Here is a 21,223-nt window from a genome sequence, read left to right as displayed (position 1 = left end):
AGGTTGAAGCCTTTTTTTTTTTTGTGTGTGTGTGTGTGACTGTTAGGTCTGATTGAGGGAAGGCGGAGTACAGCACAGAAGACTGACAGTGGGGTATTGATTGATGCGGTAAGGGGGGGGGGCAGGACCCGGGATGGGAGGAGGGGTTAGAGAGGGTTCTAGAAGGGTTTTTTTTGGGGGGGGGGGGGGGGGTTCTCGAGGTCGGCGTTTCTTTTCTTGACTGTTCAAGTAAAACTTTTGAGAGACTTTACTATGTCTGTTTTTTTTTTTTTTTTTTTTTTTTTTTTTACTTCGTCTTTTTTCGAGCCTGTTGCAGAAGTCACTACAATATTAACAATAAGAGCAGCTCACTATTGAAGATGGCAAATATAGGAGGCAGTCGGGATCGAACCAGGGATTCTTGATTACAAGTGAGCAAATCTTACCGCTACGCCACGGAAGCTGTTGTCTTATCCTTGAACCTTTTGTGAAAGTGTTTATTTGATCTTTGGACTTCAGGCCTCACACATTATATAGTTTATGCCAACATTTTGTCATTTACTACTAAAATATGAAAAACGTTTGTTTTAACAATGTGTTTCTACAGATTATTGTAGAAATGAAACACACATGAATTGCATGTGTTCCAAATAACGATCTATTATTTCCACTCTAAAACTCCAGCACTTCACTCCCAGATAATCAAGGCATAAGCTGGGAGAACTTTGTGCACGTTCTGCGGCGGTGGGGGGATGGAATAGCAGGCTGCTTGTCTTTATCGGCACATTTACAGGACAAAAGACGCTGACGGAGAGGTGCGATGGGATTTAAGGTGGGCCGGATCTATGAGTTTTTTCGTAGGCTCTGGTAATTCTAGTGTTAAGAGACAAAAACTAATGCAAACATTTTCATAATTCACAAGGGACGAGTGGAGGGAAAAACTTGAACAGCTAAAAAAAATCACTTTCAGGACAACAAACCCTATTTAGAAGAAAACATGAAGAAAATGTGGCAGTGGTCAGAGCTGGCTACCTAGTATTGCAACTTGTTGCTGCGTTAGGTAAGCCATTCACTGAAGGCTAGTTTATTAAGCCATGTACGCAAGAGATTGTTGAGGTTTGCCCAGAGATACAGAACTTGTACCAGTCAGTGAGTTTGTTAGCAAGAACTGTTACCAGACACATGGAAGAAGTGTCAGACAATATCTTGCAGCAACTCAAAAGCAAAGCACAGAGGTTCATTAATTCTTTTTTCCTTGATGAGAGTACTGACATAGTGAACACTGTGCAATAACTGTTTTTTTAAGGGGCCTAGATGAATTGCTCAGTATCACAGAACATGGCAGGAAAGAAAACTGGCTTAATGGGGAGAAATGAATTACCACGTCAATGGACATCCTGAAAACCAGTTGGTATACACTGCTTTATCCATCAGCAAATGCTCTGTGGAAAAACTGTTGGTCTTAAAGACACATTGCCAGTTGTCACATCTACAGTAAATTTCATTCACTCACATGCACTACATCACTGACAATTTAAAAGTTTTTTGGATAAAACTAATGCACAGTACAGTAATGCCAAAGTGAGGTGGCTGAGCAGAGGTAGAGTGCTGAAGCGATTTTTTTTTTTTTTTAATTACACTCTGAAATCAGCGTGTTAATGACAGTAAAAAGAAAGCCCATCAAAGAGATGTCTGATTCTGAATGACTTTGGAAGTTGCTGTTTCTCTTCTATCTTATCCAGCACATCAATAAGTTAAATTCAGACTACAGAGAAAGGGACAACTTGTATATAATTAGTATAGTAGTGTCTAAGCATTTGAAATGTGTAGCGGTTGTGATGAAGCTAAGATTCACTCCATCCAAAGATGGTGATTTGTTTTTTATTTTATTTGTGGAAACCCAGGAACATACCCACCCTTGACCCGGAACACACCCACTCACATACAGATACACTGATAAACAAAAATGAATATATTAGTCAAATAACGGAAAAGGGCACACCACTCAATCAAAGCCATGTATGCAAAGGTCCTCCCCAGATCCCCAGCAATAATAAATAAATAACACAGTACAATAAACACTAACAACAGTGTCCAAAACAGTTCATATACCAGGGCAGTTGATTGATGAGTGAAAGAAATACCATGTGAATAGCTCTCTTAAAGCAATGTAAAGTTTTGTCCTACCAGTCCCTGATGCTTCATGAGCTGTTTGGGAGTGCACCCAGACGAAGACATTTCCAATCAAGGCAAACTTACATGGACAAACTAGCACAGGACAGCATATACAGTACATCAGATAGACACTGGAATCCAATTGAGTGTGAGAGGTGTATGAACAAGCAGACGGAAGATCACAATGCTTCATGGCATCTTTCAGGTTCCTTTGCTCAATCATCTTTCTAGCAGCCCCTGTGCCCTCCAAAGCTGGTGTTATACCACCGGGGCCGCTGAGAGATGTAGCACATTTTAAGTAGCACTGCTACATGTGTCTGAAATTGTTCAACAAACATATCAAATGGAAAACTGGATTATAGAATTCAAAAGCACATTAGATACATGGTTCCTAAAAGGCACAGTTGTCCAGAAAGTGGAATTATTGCAGGAACAGATTGCTCAGAGATTTCAGGATTTTATTGAACTTGCAGATACCATTAGTCTTTTGGAAAATCCTTTTGACATAACTGTCAGTTCAGTACACCTACTGTTACACTAGAGGTCATTGATTTGCCAAAGCCGCAAAGCTTTTAAAGACAAATATAAAAAATGTGATCTGATTAGATATTCCAAGGAACTTTCAAGTGACAATTTTACTACTCTGAAAACAATGGCACATTCTTTTATTACCATATATCAAAGCATATACACCAGTGAACAGATATTCTTAATTAGTGAGAAACTGCAAAATCACAGTTGAGATCCAACTGCACTAATAATCATGTATATGCTGTGTCCAAATTAATCCCATATATTGGCAGCTTAGCGATTGAGTAGAAAGCACACACATCTCACTAATGTTGTGATGGATCAAGTTGTCTGGCCCCCAAAGGGGAGTGGTGTGTTATTACTGGCCCTTGAGGTAAAAAGTTTGCCTATCTCTGGTGTAGGGTTACTGGTCATTAAAAGAAGGTGGCAGTGGGAGGGAAAATCTGTTTAAAAATTGGTCCACATCCCATTCTAGCGCTTGAGTCCAGCAATTATGTACAGTCATTTCCAGGAATCTCATGTTATATTGAGCAACTTTGTTTGATATTTTAAATTTGTTGCAAAAAAAAAATCTTTATAGCTTTTTAGCTTCTGCCCCTTCATTTGGCTTTTTCTTCAGCACTCACTATTAGTTTTTCAGAGACTAATTCATTGTCACTGAATTTGAACACTGTCTTTTTCTCAATTAGGAGACATTTTAGCTCCTTTTGCTTTTCAGCCTTAATCAATCGGTGACAATGCCGGCTATTACACTGTTTTGGAATGGAACATGAGTGAAAACCTTGAGTATAACTATTTGTTTAGTACATAATTTTGCACTTTGGGTATTGATGTTTTTTCTACTTAGATTCCTGGCTGGATTTTCCTCTGTTTGTTTATACAGTATGCTCTCCCAAAGGCTAGTTGTTTCAAATATCCAGTATTTTAGTAACTATTACTGTGTCTCATCTATTCCCTCCTTCAGGATATTGAGTGCTTGGCCAGTGACGGGATGCTACTAGTCAGCTGCTGTCTGGCAGGACAAATTAGAGTATGGGATGCCCAGTCTGGAGACTGTCTCACAACCATTCCCAGTCCAGGGTAAAATTGTGTATTCAAAATTACTCTTTTTTTTTTTTTGGACAAAATTAAATGTTTCTTCTGTTCATAGGAATATTTTGAGGAAACTCAACACCCATCTTATAAATTCTTTATGCCATATTGTTGTATAGACATGCATGTATGAGCATGTGTATTATGTACAGTACATATATTTAAATGCACGTAATTTATACACATACTATTTGGAAAAATTCATATCCTGTCACAAACTAAAAGAACGTAAACCTTTTTAGATGCAAATGGACAGATAATTAATATGCAAAGAAAAATTCATGAAATATAGCTGTTGTGGCAGATGGCCTGGGCCCATGCCCGGCCGGGACTCCCCTGCAGCATATGTTCCGGGGGAGCAAGAATGGGAAACCTAGTATCTCCCCCTAGACGCTAGATGGCAGCCTCCCTGGGTTGCAGCGGTGCCTCGGACTCCCCCAGGGCTTTATATGGGTTGGAGTGTTGTGTAGCCCTGTTGGGTTCCGCAGGCGCCACCAGGGTTTTTGCCACACCCAGAAGTGCAGCTGGATGTCGGCAATCAAGCACCTGGAGCAATAAAATGAGCCAGCAACCACCACTCAGCGGCCAGAGTCTGGTGGAGGAGGACAAGGTTGCCTAGGAGGAGTGGTGGTGGAAGAAAGTTAGGAGTGTGGTGTTTTGGTGTGTTTGTTTTACACTCTGGACTGTGTTGTGCCTGTGAGGATTACGGGGAAGACATGCCCCACAGGTGGAAGAAAAATAAAAGTTAATTTTATACGTGCCTCCAGTGTGAAAGTGTGTCGGGTCAGGCGCCTATATAGCGCCTTTTGTTACACTGTTTACAAGAGTGATTGGCATATGTAGTAATTAAAGGTTGAATTTAAAACATTTTGGGTAGTAAGAATCTGCATTTTACCAATAAAAAAAGTGATAATTAAAGAAATGAGAGCCACCTGAAATGTCACAGGCTTATAACAGAAGAAAATTATGATAAGGTCCATAGCAGGGGGGTATTAGAAGGTAGTCATTTGTTATTTTAATTTATTTACAAGGAAATTACAATAAACATTGACACCTAATTAAGCAATTTATTTTCTCAAAGTCCACATTTTCTGTAAGAAATTCAAACAATTTACAACATGCACAAATGTGTGTGTGTGTGTGTGTGTGCATGTGTGTATGTATCGCCTTAAAAGAAAAGTCCTTTCAGGGTCATCGTTTTATTTGCTTTACATAAGTTTACGGTTATATCAGTGTATTACCCATATTCTTTTTGCATATGATGTCAGTGAATTTTTGAAGAGTAAGCTGAAAAAAACAATTGAGGGAAAGTACTTTTTGTAACCCACAAAATCCCAAGGCACTCATGATTCTACCAGCTACAAAATCATTAAATCTATACATGTGCTAAACTTTCAAAAGCTGCGGTGCAGGGCAATGGCAAAATAAACAGCTCAGATATTGCTGTTTGCAGGCACAGCACTTAGTGAGCACTCTGGACACATTTTCCAGCTGTTTTGTCCCTTTGACATGCGGTCCTCTTGCTGCCTCATTCAACTGACCTGGGATTAGAGGCAACTCGCAATCCCAATGTACCTTGGCTCTGTGAGAGTCTCTGGCGAATATGCATCCAGGCAGATAGATCCTAAACACACACCCCCATCACATCTCTAGCTGCTAAACTGCTCTGTAAGTGTTCTGTGATCAACGTTTTGCAGATATAACTGCTTTTATGTGGACTTCTCTAGGTAGTCCCATCCTCCTCAGATGGGTCTCTCAGATCAGGACCCAGGGGCACTACACTGTTATTTCCATGGCACACCAGTTGAAAAACATTTGTGTACAATACAATTATGAAGTTGTTGATGGTGATGCACAACTGAGGGGGTGGTATTTTTAGAGTTTTAACACAAGTTTTAATGAATGCTCAATTAAGAGATGCTTATTCTTTCAATTAAATCAGTCGTCAGCAGTGCATTCAAAGTCAACAGTCATTTCAATCATTTAATTTTTACTTTGACATATCTGTGTCTAATATGCTATGCCAATTTCATAATTAATAGATTGCCTTATTTTCTTTTTGCCTTTTCAACATGACTTTTAGGAAAGCAGTCAAATTAAAGTTATACTTGCTTAAGTAGTATATTAAAACATTAGAACAATTTAGCCGAGAACAGACCAACAAAGCTCGCCAGTCCTATCCACTTAATTCTTCTAAAAACACATCAAGTCTAGTTTTGAAAGTACCTAAAGTCTTACTGTTTACTACACTACGTGTTCAGTATCGATGACAATACTGTAGTCAATACCAATGCAATTACTTAACAAATTTTGTCATAATCAATGGTTATGCCAGTCCATTATCGTGCACGCAACAATGACAGAGAGAGAATATAGTGAGGTATAGGAGCATGCAAGTGAAAGACACATCAGATTTCCACCAATTGCCTCTTCCAGTGAGTGGAGTGGGTAAATATGCGTGCCGACTTTCCTTGTTTACTCTTGTGAAGGAGTAGTCTTGATGATCACGGTGAGAAAGTATTACTGTAAGCTTTCCGTTCTGTCGTCAATATTTTTTTTTCCCCCCACAGTGACCAAGCACTAATTCCATATGAGCCTGAACAAAAAAATAGACCAAAATATAATTCTTTTAGTATTCAAATAATTCTGCAAAGAAGATACATTATGTAATACTTTTAAAGAAGCTTCCCTTTCATGAAAAATGATTGAAGAAAAATCATTTGCAAAATACTCAAAAAGTTAAAAAAATAAAATGTATAAAAAAAATGTAAATAAAATGATTTTGTTTACTTTAGTTATAAATGCACTAAAAAGCAAAAAAAATGTTTTATTTTTTTTTTACCACAATTTTCATGGTTATATGTGACTAAATAAAATTATGGGGCTCACATAAATTAATTCGTTCAATCAATTAATAGAACAGCTGCTTTCATCATAAATAAATCATCTTGGAATGGTGTCGTTCAGGTAACGCCGGACCTTCATGCAAGATGGTACCTTGCCTCATTTCCACTTTTCCAGTGTTACCTGATCGACACCTTTCAAGGACAATGGATTAGAAGAGGTGGACAAGAAGATCTTACTCATCGTCTATGGCCTCGCAGGTTTCCAGACCTTACTCCCTGCGATTTTTATCTATGGAGGTACATTAAAGAAAGAGTGTTTGTTCCACCTATGCCTGCTAATCTTCAAGATTTGCGACATCGAATTGAGGAAGCTGTGAATTCAGTAACTAGGAACCAGTTGACTTGTGTGTGGCAAGAAGTGGTCTACTGTTTTGATGTTTGTCATGCTACACATGGTGCTCATGGTGATTGCATAAAACCTCAAGGACCATAGGACCAAACTTTGAACTTTCCTCTATCCAGTGATGTGCGGAATGTGTTTCTGTCTTACATATTTTATTTGAAGTAAATTATTGAAATTTGCTCTTTCATTTTTGAATCATAACGCTCTGGAGATTACATGTTTTACACAGTAGACAATAGCCATTTGACAACTAATAAGTTACCTCAATTTTCTTTGTATTTCTCTCTTTTACCAGGTTACGCAGGAATAGCAGTGAAGTATGGGAGCACCAAGCGACTTGGGAATTGGGGGTAGAATTGGAGAACAGTTTTTGTGGAACAGAAGAAAACCTTGATAGTGCTATTGCTGAGTATCCTTTAAGGAGAAGACAAATTCCTTCACGCCTGACCCTTTTTGGAGACCAGCCAGATCTAACTCCCCTAATTGATACTAATTTTTCAGAGCAGACCTCCCATCCAATACGTAAAGCCAGTGAAGGGTTGGATGGATTTGACTATGGAGAAGTAGTCCAACAGGCCTACCAGGAGCCAAAATCAATGACCTGCCCGCAGGCCTTTCCTAGCTCTCCAACACTTTCTTCAGCAGTCAGACGCCATAGTTTGGGTGATGACTCTCTGTCTAGTCCAAGCAGAGTTCCTAGTTTGACACCTTCTTGGCCTGGAGATTGGGAGAGTTCTGTCTGGGCTTTGGAGCTGCAAGGCAATTTGATAGCTGTAGGGCGTAGCAGTGGAAAACTGGAGGTAAGCAAAAACTGAACCTGTGATCAGTGTAATTTATATGTATAAATATACAAAATAAATACACATTAATTTATTGAAGGTAAATTAATCTGTATTTGCAATCTATATACTGTATTTATTATGTATACGAGGGGGGACCCAAAAATAACCGGAAATAAATAACCTAACAACAACAAAATTCCGGTTATTTTTGGGTCCCCCCTCGTATATGCAGTTGATGTAGAAAATATTCAACCTCCCCCAGAATGCTATCAACATTGTCTTAGTTAAGAACACATTTAATTGTGTTTTTGCATGTGCATATGGTTAACAAAAAAATCTTTACATTTTCATAACCCATGTTCATTTTATGAATGAAGAAAAATAAAGAGAAAGCTGAAAAATCCAACTTTGAAAACTGCTCACCAAATTTTACTATGCTTTAATCATAAAGCACAGCCACAACTTGTTGCCATTAGGGTTTGAACAGTGTTTTGAATGGAATCCTTCTATGGCCTCTTAATTATTTAAAACAAATTCTTCCAGCAAGGTTCACCTGTCTCAATGAGATCTGGCTGTTGGTGTCATGATTTAGGCTGCAAACAGATTCTTCATAGCCTGTTTCTTTAGGAGTAGCCATTTGTGTACCATTGTCAGGGTCACGTTCCTCATCTCTAGGAGCCAAGATCAACAACCGGCATAAAAGTTCAGCTTTTCGCTAGGCACCTTGTCCAATCTGCTAATAAAACTCCTTATGTTCATTTAGATATTGTATGCTTTCTTTCCTTGTATTGCCTGGTTACAACTTACTTTTTTTTTTTTTGTTTGTTTTTTTTACTTTGATTTTGCCTTCTGTATGGGTTATGCTTGCTATGCGTTTTTCTCTTTTGTTTTGGCCTTTTGCTGTTTCTCCTGGTTTACTCTTAAATTTAGCTGTCATGTCTTTCTGCTGAGTCAGGACAGTTGGTCATTACATATAAAACAATATGAGAACAAAAGAACTTTACCCATGAAGTGTGGGACAGTTTCTTGTAGACACAAGTAAGATGAACGATGTAGAAAAAATTCAAAGGCAGGGAGAATCCCAAGGAACACTTGTAAATATATTATCTCAAAATGATGTCCATTTTGACAGCCCTGCCATACAGCAAAAGCTTTAAGACTATAAATTGCCACAAAAATGTCAGCTGGCAAATATTAAATACATAATGTTTGAAGGTAGTGAATGTTTTTCAAAGCAGGATATTTCAGTGTTGTATTTTTTATTTACTTTTGTAACAGAAAATTGTTACGGCTCAGATTCTTGTTAACGGTAAAAAATATGAATCTAAGTATTGTTCTTTTTCTCATGCAAAAAAGTCAAGCAGAACTAGAAACAGTTCGGAGAAGAGTTATTATTAGGCTGTCCAGGACCGTGAGGTATGAGCAATGAGGAAGTACTGAAGAAGCTAAACCTCTCTAGTTTAAGCAAAGATCAAGAAGTAATAAGTAATGTAATAAAGTAATCCCAGCATCAGCTGGGATCCACCATACTAATTCTCTTCATAATTTTGAAGAACTTAAAAACTTTAAGTTTAAAAATAAGAACACAGGGACAAAGATAGATGGGCGGGGGATAAGTAGATTGATGGGAACTGTTTAAAGGCAAATTTCTTGCAGACTTTTGGAACTTTGAGAGTACCCTAGACATATACAGTAATTACCTAGTAGCGAGTTGGAGAATAGGACTTTGAGGTCTTTATGGGGGCAAAATTTGACTTAGTGTTAATTTAGAGAAATTAGGTGAATAAAACTGAAAGGCATTATTAATCTCTTTAGTTTTGCATTTTTTCTTGAAAAAACATTGTTAGAAGTGTTGATTTTTTGGGTTTGAAAAATTACATATTTATTAAATCTGATCTTTCTACTGTAAAATGTGCAAAACGCTAAAAGTACAAAGTCAGAAGTGTAGAAAGTATAATGGTACAAATAATAATAATAATAATGAATAATAATAATAAAAATAATGCTAATATGGTTTATACTGTCAAAATGTGTTGTTTGTGTGGTATATCTTGAAGCATGGTGAAATACACAATCCAGCATCGCAGTTGGGACAATAGTAGCATGATTCCTTGTGGATTTTCTTTCCAGACTGATCAGCTTTTGAACAGCACACTGCACATGTGCGATTGACACGAGCATTGCTTTCGGAGTCCTCAGAATCACTTTTGATTTTACTGTCCGTTTCTTTTTCACTGCCTGAAGACAGATTCACTTCATCTTCATTGCTGGTATCACTGTCAAGAGCATGCAACACCTGGGCTGCAGAAAAATATTTCTTTCGAGACGCCATTTTGAAGCTAGGAGAAGACTTGCCTGCACTGTTTCCTGGTTAACACTCGAGCCTGTCGCTACACAAAATATGACTATCGTTTCCTGAGCAACACTCTGCACTAATGCTGTTGGCACTTTTACAGCCCGAGTGACGCTCGTGTCTAATGCTAAGGAGGTTAAACTAAACAGCCTTTTCTTGTCAAAACTGTTCTAATGTAACTTTTGGTTCTAACATAGCAGGTGACAAAATACTTGTAAGTTTTAATAATTGTATAGTCTTTATCATTCTGTTGGTTCTGTAAAGCTTTTTCCTTTCCTAGTGAAGATCTGCTAATGTTTCTTGTATTTTATGCCAATCTTCTAGCTCTGGGATGCAGTGGGAGGCACCCTACGTTGCAGTAATGAGGAAGGACTATCTGGAATCACAGCATTGATCTTCCTCAGTAACCGGCAAGTGCTTCATCATTTACAGCTGTATTTGCTGTAAAGGCCCACATATGTCATGCTCACATGAGCTTCTGTGTCTCCACAGGATTGTTGCAGCAAGGCTGAATGGCTCTTTAGATTTTTTTACTCTAGATGTGAACAAACCCTCCACACTGTTGCAGCACAGAGGTAATGGGCTTTTGTGAGCTGTGCCTTTTAAATAATGATAATTAAATTAAGATTGTGCTAGGGGGGTGTTTTAACAGGAATTTCAATAATGATTATACGTGTCAAGTAATTGCAACTAATTGAATTATCTGTGCCTCTTCAGGGACTCCTATACGGAATAGCATGACACATTCACCTTGTTACAGCAGTGATGATGTCATCACCTGTCATTTGACTCATGTTATACAGTGTGCCCACCAGAAGCCAATTACTGTTCTGCGTGCAGCAGCAGGGAGGGTGGTAACCGGCAGCCAAGATCATACTGTGCGGGTAAGCACAATTAAACAAGCATTTATTCTGTGTAGGAATAGACTGGCATTTACCAATTTGCTTTGCTTTGGCATGCAAGTTTTTCTTTAAAAGGCAGCTGTCAAGGCCGTCTTTAGTGATATTTAACATCACCCAAAGATAAGTTCTACTCACAGGACCCCTCTCTGGAATGTAGTTTCTGGCTCTTATTTGTTAGGATTGATAATCACAGGCAAATTACATCCAGGGGTGTCTCCATGGTGCACCATTTTAACACACAATCAGTGAACAAAAAGAGTCATGACTGGCAATTTGGTGGACAAAACTTTGCACCAGTCATTAACCAAAAGGTTTGGCTTATGTGCACCCAAGAAACCAGTTGCAAATAGTTGCACTCATTTCTTTATAACCTAGTGCAAGCACTAAATCAGACTATTGGTGTTACATTAACTGAAGGTAGATACTATTTGAAGAATAAACGTTTTGCTGTTACTCTACTGAATCCATACAGTAAAGAGAAATTTGTAATTCAACACACCTCACACGCACATTCATACATGCACACACAAGAGCTGTGTGCAGACAGTGAACAAATCAACATTGTCATCAAATTGCAGGCTCTAGAAAAAGTATAACTAGCTAAGAACTTATCCATTCAACCAAATGAAATACCACAACTGTGATTAGAACATTTTAAAACTGATCTGGACAGTATTTTTCTAGTTTTAAGATAATTTTTAGTTTTTATTTAGTGTTTGATTTTACTTTTTGTTGTTTTTTGTATTTCACCATTTTCTAATTTTGTTTTTTAATTAGTTTTTCTTTTTTTTTTTTTGTTTTTATATAGTTTTAGGGTTTTACAGTTTTTCTGATTTTTAGTTTTTCTTTTTTTACTTAGTTTGTTTTTCAGCCATTAACTTTGTTTTTGTTACATTTTATGAGCTTTGTATTACTGTTCCAAGAATGATAGTTTGCAGTGTAAAAACAGTTTTCTTTATATTTGTCAAACTCTGTATCATTCATGTTGTACCTGTCAACTTAATACATATAATTTGAATGTCTTTGACAGTAGTCAGTTTTCTCATGATAATGTGACAGTTCAAGGCTTCCAGTACAATCAAAAAATATAAGAAATAAAATAACAAGTGAGCTCTGTCATTTATTACCTTTAGTTTAAGCAAATGCTTATTTAATTTCAAAAACACCTTTTTTTATTTTTAAGATTGTTTGCAAGCAGCAACATCACCACACACATGCCCATTTCGAAACTTTGAAAGTGTATTTTCCCCCACAGAGAATTCTTACTTTACTTAGTTTTTTGAAATACTATTGAAGTGACTACAGAGTTAGTAACAGTAATAGCAGAAATAGAGGTAAATGTTTTTCCTTGTATATACTGCATCTCTACAAGCATACTGTTTACATTAAATACTAAATATGTTGTAGCAACATCTCAGATCATTCTTTTAATAAGCAAACTTTTTTTTTGTTAACTGTATTTTATTTTTTGTTATCAGGAATAGCACTGCTTCTGGAGTGAGTGATGTTTCCTGGTTAATACTTTAGATACTGTATAATTTAAGGAAGTAGAATTCATAAGTTACTGTGTGTGCCTTATTCTGTAGAAGAGTAAAAGATCATACTAAGCTAAAGTATTTACTGTATGTTGCTCTTTGTCATTTGTGTCTATATATTGTACTTGTGTATACCCTTTATCTATTATGCTTATGTTATAAATACATTTTAATTTTTGGTTTATTATAGGAAGTGTGTTTAGATCAGCAATTCTCAAACTGTACACTGCAGTGACCTTCATGAGCTTCTTGAAGGGGCTCTGCATGAAGCAGAGAGCAAGCATAATTAAATAATAATAGAAGTATCAACAGCTGACACCAATTGCTGTTGTGTTTTCAAATAATTTATAATTTCATCAGAGTATACAGTATGTCAAACTTCTGTTCTTACTTGACTTTTCCTAAATTGCGGCACTCCAAATACCCATGTTGTTTCAACTCTGTTATTCAGATGTGAATCGCTGTCTTTCTCCTCTGGCTTGCACCTGACTGCATTTTCATTTCCTTTTTACCTTGACAATTTTTCTCCTGCTGCTGTTATTAACATTGCTGAACATTGTTTTCCAGATGTGAATTACTGTTTGTCTTTACATTGACTTGTGTGGACTTTACCTAATTTATGAACTTTGTTCATAAATTGCATAGATCTTTCCATAGTTGTGACACCCTATGTAGAAAGTGTAGTAAAGAAACCCACTCACTGTATCTGTGACAAAGCCTACACAAGATAAACTGAGATAGTATTTTAAGTTTGGAAATAGCAGACAAGATGTGTGGCAGGTATAAAAGTGATTTACATGTAATGCAGAGCAAGTATATCCCAAAATTTAGAAGCTGTAAGAAATGGAAGAGAACTCTGAAGTGGATAAGTAAGGATCTACAAAGAAAGTTACAAAGAAAAAAACAGTGGTCTTTTTGCCTTATACAGCTAACTCAATCACTAAGTTTCTTTGAATATTTTAGTAGTAAAAGAATGGGAGGTAAAGAGTATTAGGAATACTAGCACGCAGACTTGTCTTGCTCAACTGGAAGAATCCTAACCCACCTCTTTCAAGTCATTGGATTACCGATGTTATACAGTATACTATTTGAAATTGGAAAAAAATCTAATTCTCACTGAGAGGATCCGTTCAAAATTTTTTAAAAATCTGGCAGGAACTAATCAATAACATTTTGGAATAAGCATTTATATTGGGGGGAAAAAAGACTCTTTTCTACTCTCAACAGTTTTGCTCTGGCTGTTGGCCTTTCTCTCTTTCTTATGGGTGGGGGTGGATTTGAATTTAGTTTTGTTAAGTTTGATTTGATTGTATGGAATTTTATATGCTTTTAATACATTAAATAAAAGATCCAAAAAAATGAATATTAGGAATGGTAAAGATTGCCCAAAATACAGAGTCGGTGAAATACCAACTGCTTTAAATTTTATGAAGTTTATGTGTGGGAAGAAGTTGATAACCCCCCAAAAGTAACAGACTACTAAGGAGATACTAAGTGATTTGGAAATTGTAGAGGGAAAAATACTACTTGAATTAAATCTGAAATCTAACAAATCACACACACAGACCAGAAACTCAAGTGCTAAGGAAGTTACTGAGATAAACCCTTAATGACACATACTTTTATAAGTCTCTGCTTGCTAGGGAAATTCTTAAAGACTTGAAGCTAGTAAACTTTATTGCTTTGCATAAAAAGGTGATAGAACTGATCCAAGTAACTATAGGCTAATAAGCTTAGTAATGCATTACAGGTAAATCAGTGGTAGCAGTTTATATGGAAAAGATTGAGCAGCATACAGTTAGGTCCATAAATATTTAGAAAGAGACAACTTTTTTCTAAAAAATGCTTTAGTTGCCTCACATTTTTATGCAATCGTTTTGTTCACCCCACTGAATTAAAGCTGAAAGTCTGCACTTCAACTGCATCTGAGTTGTTTAATTTAAAATTCATTGTGGTAATGTACAGAACAAAAATTAGAAAAAAGTTGTCTCTGTCCAAATACTTATGGACCTAACTGTATGTCTAGAACAGGTGTACTCAGCAAATAGTCTGCATAAGGTGTATAAGATATTATTTATCTTGATTTTTCAGATGGTACCACATTAAAGATTAGAAACTAAATTGAAAGAAATGAGCATTGAAGGTGTGATGTGTAAGTAGGTACAAAATTGGAATAAAAGGGTTATAGTGAGGGGATCATTTTTAGAATTGGGTGATGTTAAAAATGGTGTCTCAGGCTATCACTTTTTAATATTCAGAGATGATCTGCAAAAATATTATAAGATGGCTAATAGTATGTATCAGGATGTGTGGAGTATAAGTCAATAGAGGTTATGCTTAAATTATGTAATTCACTGATGAGACCTCATCTGAAGTATTGTGTACAGTTTTGGTATACATATTACAAAAAAGACAGCAACGGTAGAGAAAGGCCACAGATGAGTGACTAGGCTGATTCTGGGACAGAGAGGTACAAGCTACAAGAAAGAGACTGAAGGAGCTGAACCTTTTCAGTTTAAGCAAACAGAGGTTAAGAGATGACACGATTGAAGTATTTAAAATTAGTAAGGGAGTTAGTACAGTGGATCCTACCTGTTACTTTAAAATAAATGCTTCAACGAGAATTTAGGAGACATGGTTGGAAACTAGTTAAGGAAAGATTTTGAAATGTTAGAAAGTTTTTTTTCTTCATGCAAAGATCTGTAGACAGATGGAATAAATTATCAAGTAGTGTGTTGGATAGCAGGACCTACATATCTTGACTTGATGTTATTTTGGAGAATCTAGATGAATAGGATGGACTATCTTGTTTGAATAAATTGCATTTTCTTGTCACAATTGCTCTAATATTAGTTAAACCGTAGACCATGCAGCAGGACCAGCTGTGGTCTTTATTGTGCTGCCTAGAGCAATGTGGTACTAAAGCAAAGGCCTGGGATTCGGTCTTCTTTGACTAAGAAAGATCAGTGTAAAAGAAAGACCACTCAACGTTACGCTAATTTTTAGAGGCAATTTATAATATTTGCTCTGTTCGAATAATTAGAAAGATGACCTAGCCATCAGTCCCTCCAATTGAATACATTCTGATCTCTCATTTAATTTCCTCCTCTCTCTTTCACTTTGTCTCCTCCAGACAGTGATTAACCAGGATGTTATTCTTTAAGGTAAATTAAGGGCCCTTTGAGGGTGTGATCAGAAAATCCTTTTTTATGATTTTTGGTCACCTCTACCTACACTTTAAGTGGTGGTTTTCCTAGGTTACCAAACATGGTGGTAATGTCCTGCCGTCCGAATGTGGAATGAGATATTAAGCCTGAAGAAAATTAGGCAAAACATTTTTGAGGCATCAGTGGACCCAAATCATAATGCTTTTTAGGTTCCACTGTAGAACAAAACATAAAATGATGACTGTGCTCCAGAAATACTTTCTTGGCAAAGTATAGCTAAATTGTATTAAAAAGGAAAAGAACAGCAAAGCTTGATAAATCTAGAGAGTTGGAGAAGTTCAGCAAGTCCCACAATACAGCACAGGTGAAGAAGACAATAGATAGAGTAATTGTTCACAGGGATTGTTTTGTACTAAGAGAGAGCAGCTATTTTGTATAGCATTGTTATTTTGTGTGTACTACTTTTGTGTGCTTTCATTGATTTTGGAATTAATTTGTGAAAGTATATTAAATGTTTTTAGATTTCCACCGTATTTCTTCTGATCTGCACTTTTTAAAAGCATATACTGGTTCTGTGCTTTAGCATTATTGCCTGTTTGTGTTTCCTCCCACAGGTGTACAGACTTGAGGACTCATGCTGCCTTTTTACACTTCAGGGACATTCTGGGGGAATCACCTCCATCTACATTGATCAGGTTTGTAGAGTATACTGTCTATGGGCTTGTTGATTTAGCTGTGCTGTGGATGACTTGGTATAAACGTATCTGTGCTTGAATTTCAGACAATGGTTTTAGCTAGTGGGGGCCAGGATGGTGCCATTTGCATCTGGGATGTCTTGACGGGCAGTAGAGTCAGCCACATGTATGGACACAGAGGAGATGTAACATCACTCATCTGCACCACTACATGCATAATCAGCAGCGGCCTGGATGACCTCATCTGCATATGGGACCGAAGCACGGGGATTAAACTGTACTCCATTCAGCAGGTTAGTACGCCAAATTGATTTGAACTATAGAACTCAAGATTTTAACCTTCATGTGGACCAAGTTCCTGTCAGATGGTCAACATGCTTTTCTTTTCCTTAGCGGACTGACACCCTATATAAGTTCCACAGTTGTCAAGTTAAAGATAGTGAGTTTTAAAAGTTAAAGAAAGTGAAATGACTGTAAGCTAGCTGTTTCCAGTGCTTTTAGCTGCAAATCTCTTTCCCTTTCATTCCTGGTGATGGTCACAGATTACCTTTCTGGAGGTTTTGTACATTAAAATGTCATCTTGGCTGTGAACAGCTTTGAATCTTATACCATGAGCAAAATGTGCCTTGGGGAAAGAGCTGCAAGTTTGAGAGCATGAAAGAACCCGTCACTGTGTAATAGTATATACTCCTAGCTATAGATTAGAAATCACAAGGCTGCTTGTTCTTTTTGGGGCATAGGGTAGGAAAGCTTCCCTAATGCACAACTGGATAAACATTCACTTTTGAATCTGACTTCCTGGGTTTGTGGTCATCCTCTGTGTGTGAGGACATGAATCAGTGACAGGTGAGATCATACGCAATTACTCACCAGGACATGTCCATATCCAGTGCTACCATAATCTGCTACTGTTTCAATTTCAAGGAGTTTTTTTTCATCAAGTGATAAATCTTGCCTTTGACTTTTATTAAGATCTAGAAAAGTACCTAGCTGATAGAAGAGGGGACACCCCTCATAAGTGCAGAGTGTTCTTGTTTATTTGTCTGTGACACAACAGGGTTGCATCAGGTTGGAAGCCATTTTAAAGTTATGATTTTTTCCCTTTCAGGAGGTGGGCTGTGGATCAAGTCTTGGTGTTATTTCTGAAAATTTGATGGTAACTGGTGGCCAGGGATGTGTATCTTTCTGGGATCTGAACTACGGTGACCTGCTGCAGACTGTGTATCTGGGCAAGTGCAACGAGGGCCAGGGAGTCCGGCAATTGCTGGTGCTTGACAATGCAGCTATTGTCTGCGATTTTGGGAATGAGCTGAGCCTTGTGTATGTGCCGTCTGTGCTGGAGAAACTCGACTAAGGACAATAGAAGGGAGCCTAGCAGTTTGCCAGATACTGGTGATGTGGAAGCTGCCGTGCTGAGCCGCTCGGGTCAACATGTTTACAGAGAGAAAGCTGCCATTCATGTACTCTTCTCTGCTGGAGACAGAAGAAGTGCTTCTCTCCCCACTTTATCTACTGATGTTGTGAATGTCTAGTGAAGCTAGTAGGTTGACACATGGCTGTTCTTAGACTTCCCACTGATTCTGCCTTTTGTAATCATTATTTTGAGGTAGTAAGGCCACCGTTCATGGAAGCCTTTGCCTCTCAGTTATAGAAATAGGTTTAGAGCAAAGTGCAATGCTTTTACTTAATTGCAAGAGTGCAGGAGTTGTTGAGGTGGCACCACCAGCAATTCAAAATAATCTCAAGTGGGTACAGCACACACATCCCTCTGCAGCATTGGGTCATGTCATTTACTAGACTGTGGGGTGTAAAGAGGAAACAGCTAGGCCATAAACAATATTCTGTGCTTGTTATAAGAGTCTTGTTTTACATCATCTTTGTGGATTTTTATATTTTTATTATGGTGCCTGATAATCCATGGTGGTGTCAGAGTCGGAGACTTTTAATCATGTGCCTGGCACCACATGAAACAAAACATGTTGCCTTGTAATTCTGTTCTGCAGGGTAGTCCTCGATTAAAGCCTTTATAAAATTGCTGGCTTTTTATTGGGGAGTTTGTAGTCTCCCTCTGTTTTCTCCTGCATACCAACTGGGAGTGTGTGCTTTCCAAAGCAAAGGCAGTGATAGTCGGTGTCTTGCCAGAGAAAACTCATTGCTGCTGGCCTGTAAAGAGAAAACTGGAGACACAAGAAAAGATATAAGATTGTTAAAGCATGTGATGAATATTTCTGACATGCCCAAATGCATCTAGCATTGAAAGTCCTGATATGCTAGCTGTACTATATGTAGGCTAGAATGTCATGGCTGCTGATATAAGCAGTTCCTTAGAGTGCCAGTGGTGACCTTAGAGAAAGTGAGCTAGACTGGAGGATACCATGGAATGAATGTAAATCAGCAAAGGTGTCTGTTATTGCACTTAGAACTCAAATATTACACTGGGCAGCTTGAGTAAGTTCAGATCATCTTAAGTCGTTTTTGTTTTTCTGCTTCTTATATTTTTAGTTAAATTTGAAAAGTGTGTCTGTCTTTTTTTTTTTCTACTTTTAAATGAGGGGTGTCCTGGAGAGCTTTACTGTGGGTAGCGTTAATTGCAGCCAATTTACTTATCTTGTCAGGCTCATTTAATTATCCGCTACGTTTCTTTTTCTTCATGGCTGCACTCAACCTTCTTCCTTTGACTTGATTCCTAAAAGAATCCTTTGAGCAAATTCTGCAGCAATTTAGGCAAACACCTCATTGGATGGTTTTTAACACTAGAATTACCAGAGTCTACGAAAAAACTCATAGATCCGGCTCACCTTAAAACCATTCGCACCTCTCTGCCAGCGTCCTTTGTCCTTCTAAATGTGCCGATAAAAACAAGCTGCAAGCAGGCGGCTATTCCATCCTCCCACTGACTTAGAACGTGCACGAGCATCTCCCAGTTCATGCCTTGATTGATTATCTGGGAGTGAAGTGGTGTTTTAGAGTGGAAATAATAGATCATTATTTGGAACACACGCATTTCATGTGTGTTCCGTTTCTACAGTAATCTGTGTAAACACATTGTTAAAACAGAAACTTTTTCATATTTTAGTAATAAATGTTACAAAATGTAGGCATAAACTATAGAATGTGTGAAGCATGAAGTCCAAACATCAAATAAACACCTTCACAAAAGGTTCAAGAACAATACAACAGCTTCCGCGGCGTAGCGGTAAGATTTGCTGTCTCAGAGCGCAGCAAGCTTACTGTCCTTCAAAGACCTGAGTTCGACTCCCCGTTGAGGAGAAAGTGTTATTTTTTTTTTCTTTTTAACCTCAAACGGATATAAAATTTATAAATTGGTATGCACTGTCAGTTAATGAGATCATTATATTTTCATGTGGGATGCTCCATTTAAAATACTTTTTAACAATAAAGACTGCAATTAGTATGAACAAGTGTCCTTATAACTGTTATTTTTAAGATCCATAACACACAGACAGACAGAGCACTACGTAATATAGAGACAGACAGGTGAGAGAATGTCCAGTTCCATTGTCTCAAAACACCACTCACATCTCCAGTTATTCTGTTTCAAATGAAAAATAACAGCGTCAGATCCCTTAGTATGTATCGTGATCGTGATTTAGAGAGAATAAAAGTTAAAAAAAAAAAAAAAAAAAAAAAAAACCGTTAACTTTTACAAGTCCTATAAATGCACACCTTGTGTTATAGACGCATACCAAATGTATGTGTGTACTGTATAACATTAACAAAAAGAGCAGCTCACTACTGAAAACGGCAAATATAGGAGTGAGTGGGGATCGAACCGGGGTCTCTTGATTACAAGTCAGCAAATCTTACCGCTGTGCCACTGAAGCTGTTGTCTCGTCCTTGAATCTTTTGTGAACGTGTTTACTTGTTCTTTAGGCTTCAGGCTTCATACATTATATAGTTTATGCCTACATTTTGTCATTTACTACTAAAATATGAAAACGTTTCTGTTTTAAAAATGTGTTTACACAGATTACTATAGAAATGGAACGCACATGAAATGCGTGTGTTCCAAATAGCGATTTATTATTTCCACTCTAAAACTCCAGCACTTCAGTCACTCCCAGATAATCAAACAAGGCATGAGCTGGGAAAACTTAGTGAAGGTTCTGCGGCGGTGGGGGATGGAATAGCCGGCTGCTTGCTGCTCGTCTTAATCAGCACATTTAGAAGACAAAAGACGCTGGCGGAGAGGTGAGAACAGTTAAGGTGGGCCGGATCTATGAGTTTTTTCGTAGACTCTGGTAATTCTAGTGTTAAAGAGCTACTATGGTATATGAAAGCAGCTGATCAGCAGATGTTTATATTCTAACCTGATAGTTTGGTTCGGTTGGTTTGGGTTGCTGGAGGATTAGCTACTGATCAGCAGGTGTGTATATTGTAACCTGGTAGTTTGGTTCAGTTGGGTTGGGTCGGTGGAGGAATAACTTCTGTTAGTTGTACCTGTTGTCTTTTAACGGAAAGACATTTGACATTAGCCTCTCCTCCTGGCGTGGAGAAAGGATGAGAAATGGGAGAATTTGGTTGTTTCTATTTACTTATCTAATGATGATGCAGGATTAAATGAAGGTAAACAGGAATGTCCAGAAATACATTCAGGTGGCCATCTCCTGGCTCTTCAGTAAACTTGGCAAACACTTTTTTTTTTTTTTTTTTTTTTTTTTTTACTTTTCCGTCTGTCAAGGTAATACGCTGCATCCCTCCAGACTAATGTATATAGTACTGGTAAATTTGAAAGTTTTCTT

General features: G+C 37.6%; 1 protein-coding gene across 1 annotated transcript in view; it reads left to right on the top strand.

Moving 5' to 3' along the window:
* The window catches only part of scap (SREBF chaperone), a 161,111-nt gene extending 140,713 nt beyond the window's left edge, over nucleotides 1–20,398 (top strand). Inside the window, exons 16-23 of the mRNA XM_028817467.2 lie at nucleotides 3,650–3,765; nucleotides 7,322–7,826; nucleotides 10,486–10,571; nucleotides 10,654–10,736; nucleotides 10,879–11,045; nucleotides 16,380–16,460; nucleotides 16,547–16,753; nucleotides 17,569–20,398. Coding sequence (XP_028673300.1) covers nucleotides 3,650–3,765; nucleotides 7,322–7,826; nucleotides 10,486–10,571; nucleotides 10,654–10,736; nucleotides 10,879–11,045; nucleotides 16,380–16,460; nucleotides 16,547–16,753; nucleotides 17,569–17,814 — 1,491 coding nt within the window. The 3' untranslated portion in view covers nucleotides 17,815–20,398. The remainder of the gene's footprint in view (nucleotides 1–3,649; nucleotides 3,766–7,321; nucleotides 7,827–10,485; nucleotides 10,572–10,653; nucleotides 10,737–10,878; nucleotides 11,046–16,379; nucleotides 16,461–16,546; nucleotides 16,754–17,568) is intronic.
* The last annotated feature ends 825 nt before the right edge of the window (nucleotides 20,399–21,223 follow it).

The sequence above is a fragment of the Erpetoichthys calabaricus genome, chromosome 13 (genome assembly GCF_900747795.2).
Source record: "Erpetoichthys calabaricus chromosome 13, fErpCal1.3, whole genome shotgun sequence".
NCBI classification, from domain to species: Eukaryota; Metazoa; Chordata; class Cladistia; order Polypteriformes; family Polypteridae; genus Erpetoichthys; species Erpetoichthys calabaricus.
The sequence above is the reverse complement of the archived record's forward strand: the minus strand, read 5'-3'. Positions and strand labels throughout refer to the sequence as shown.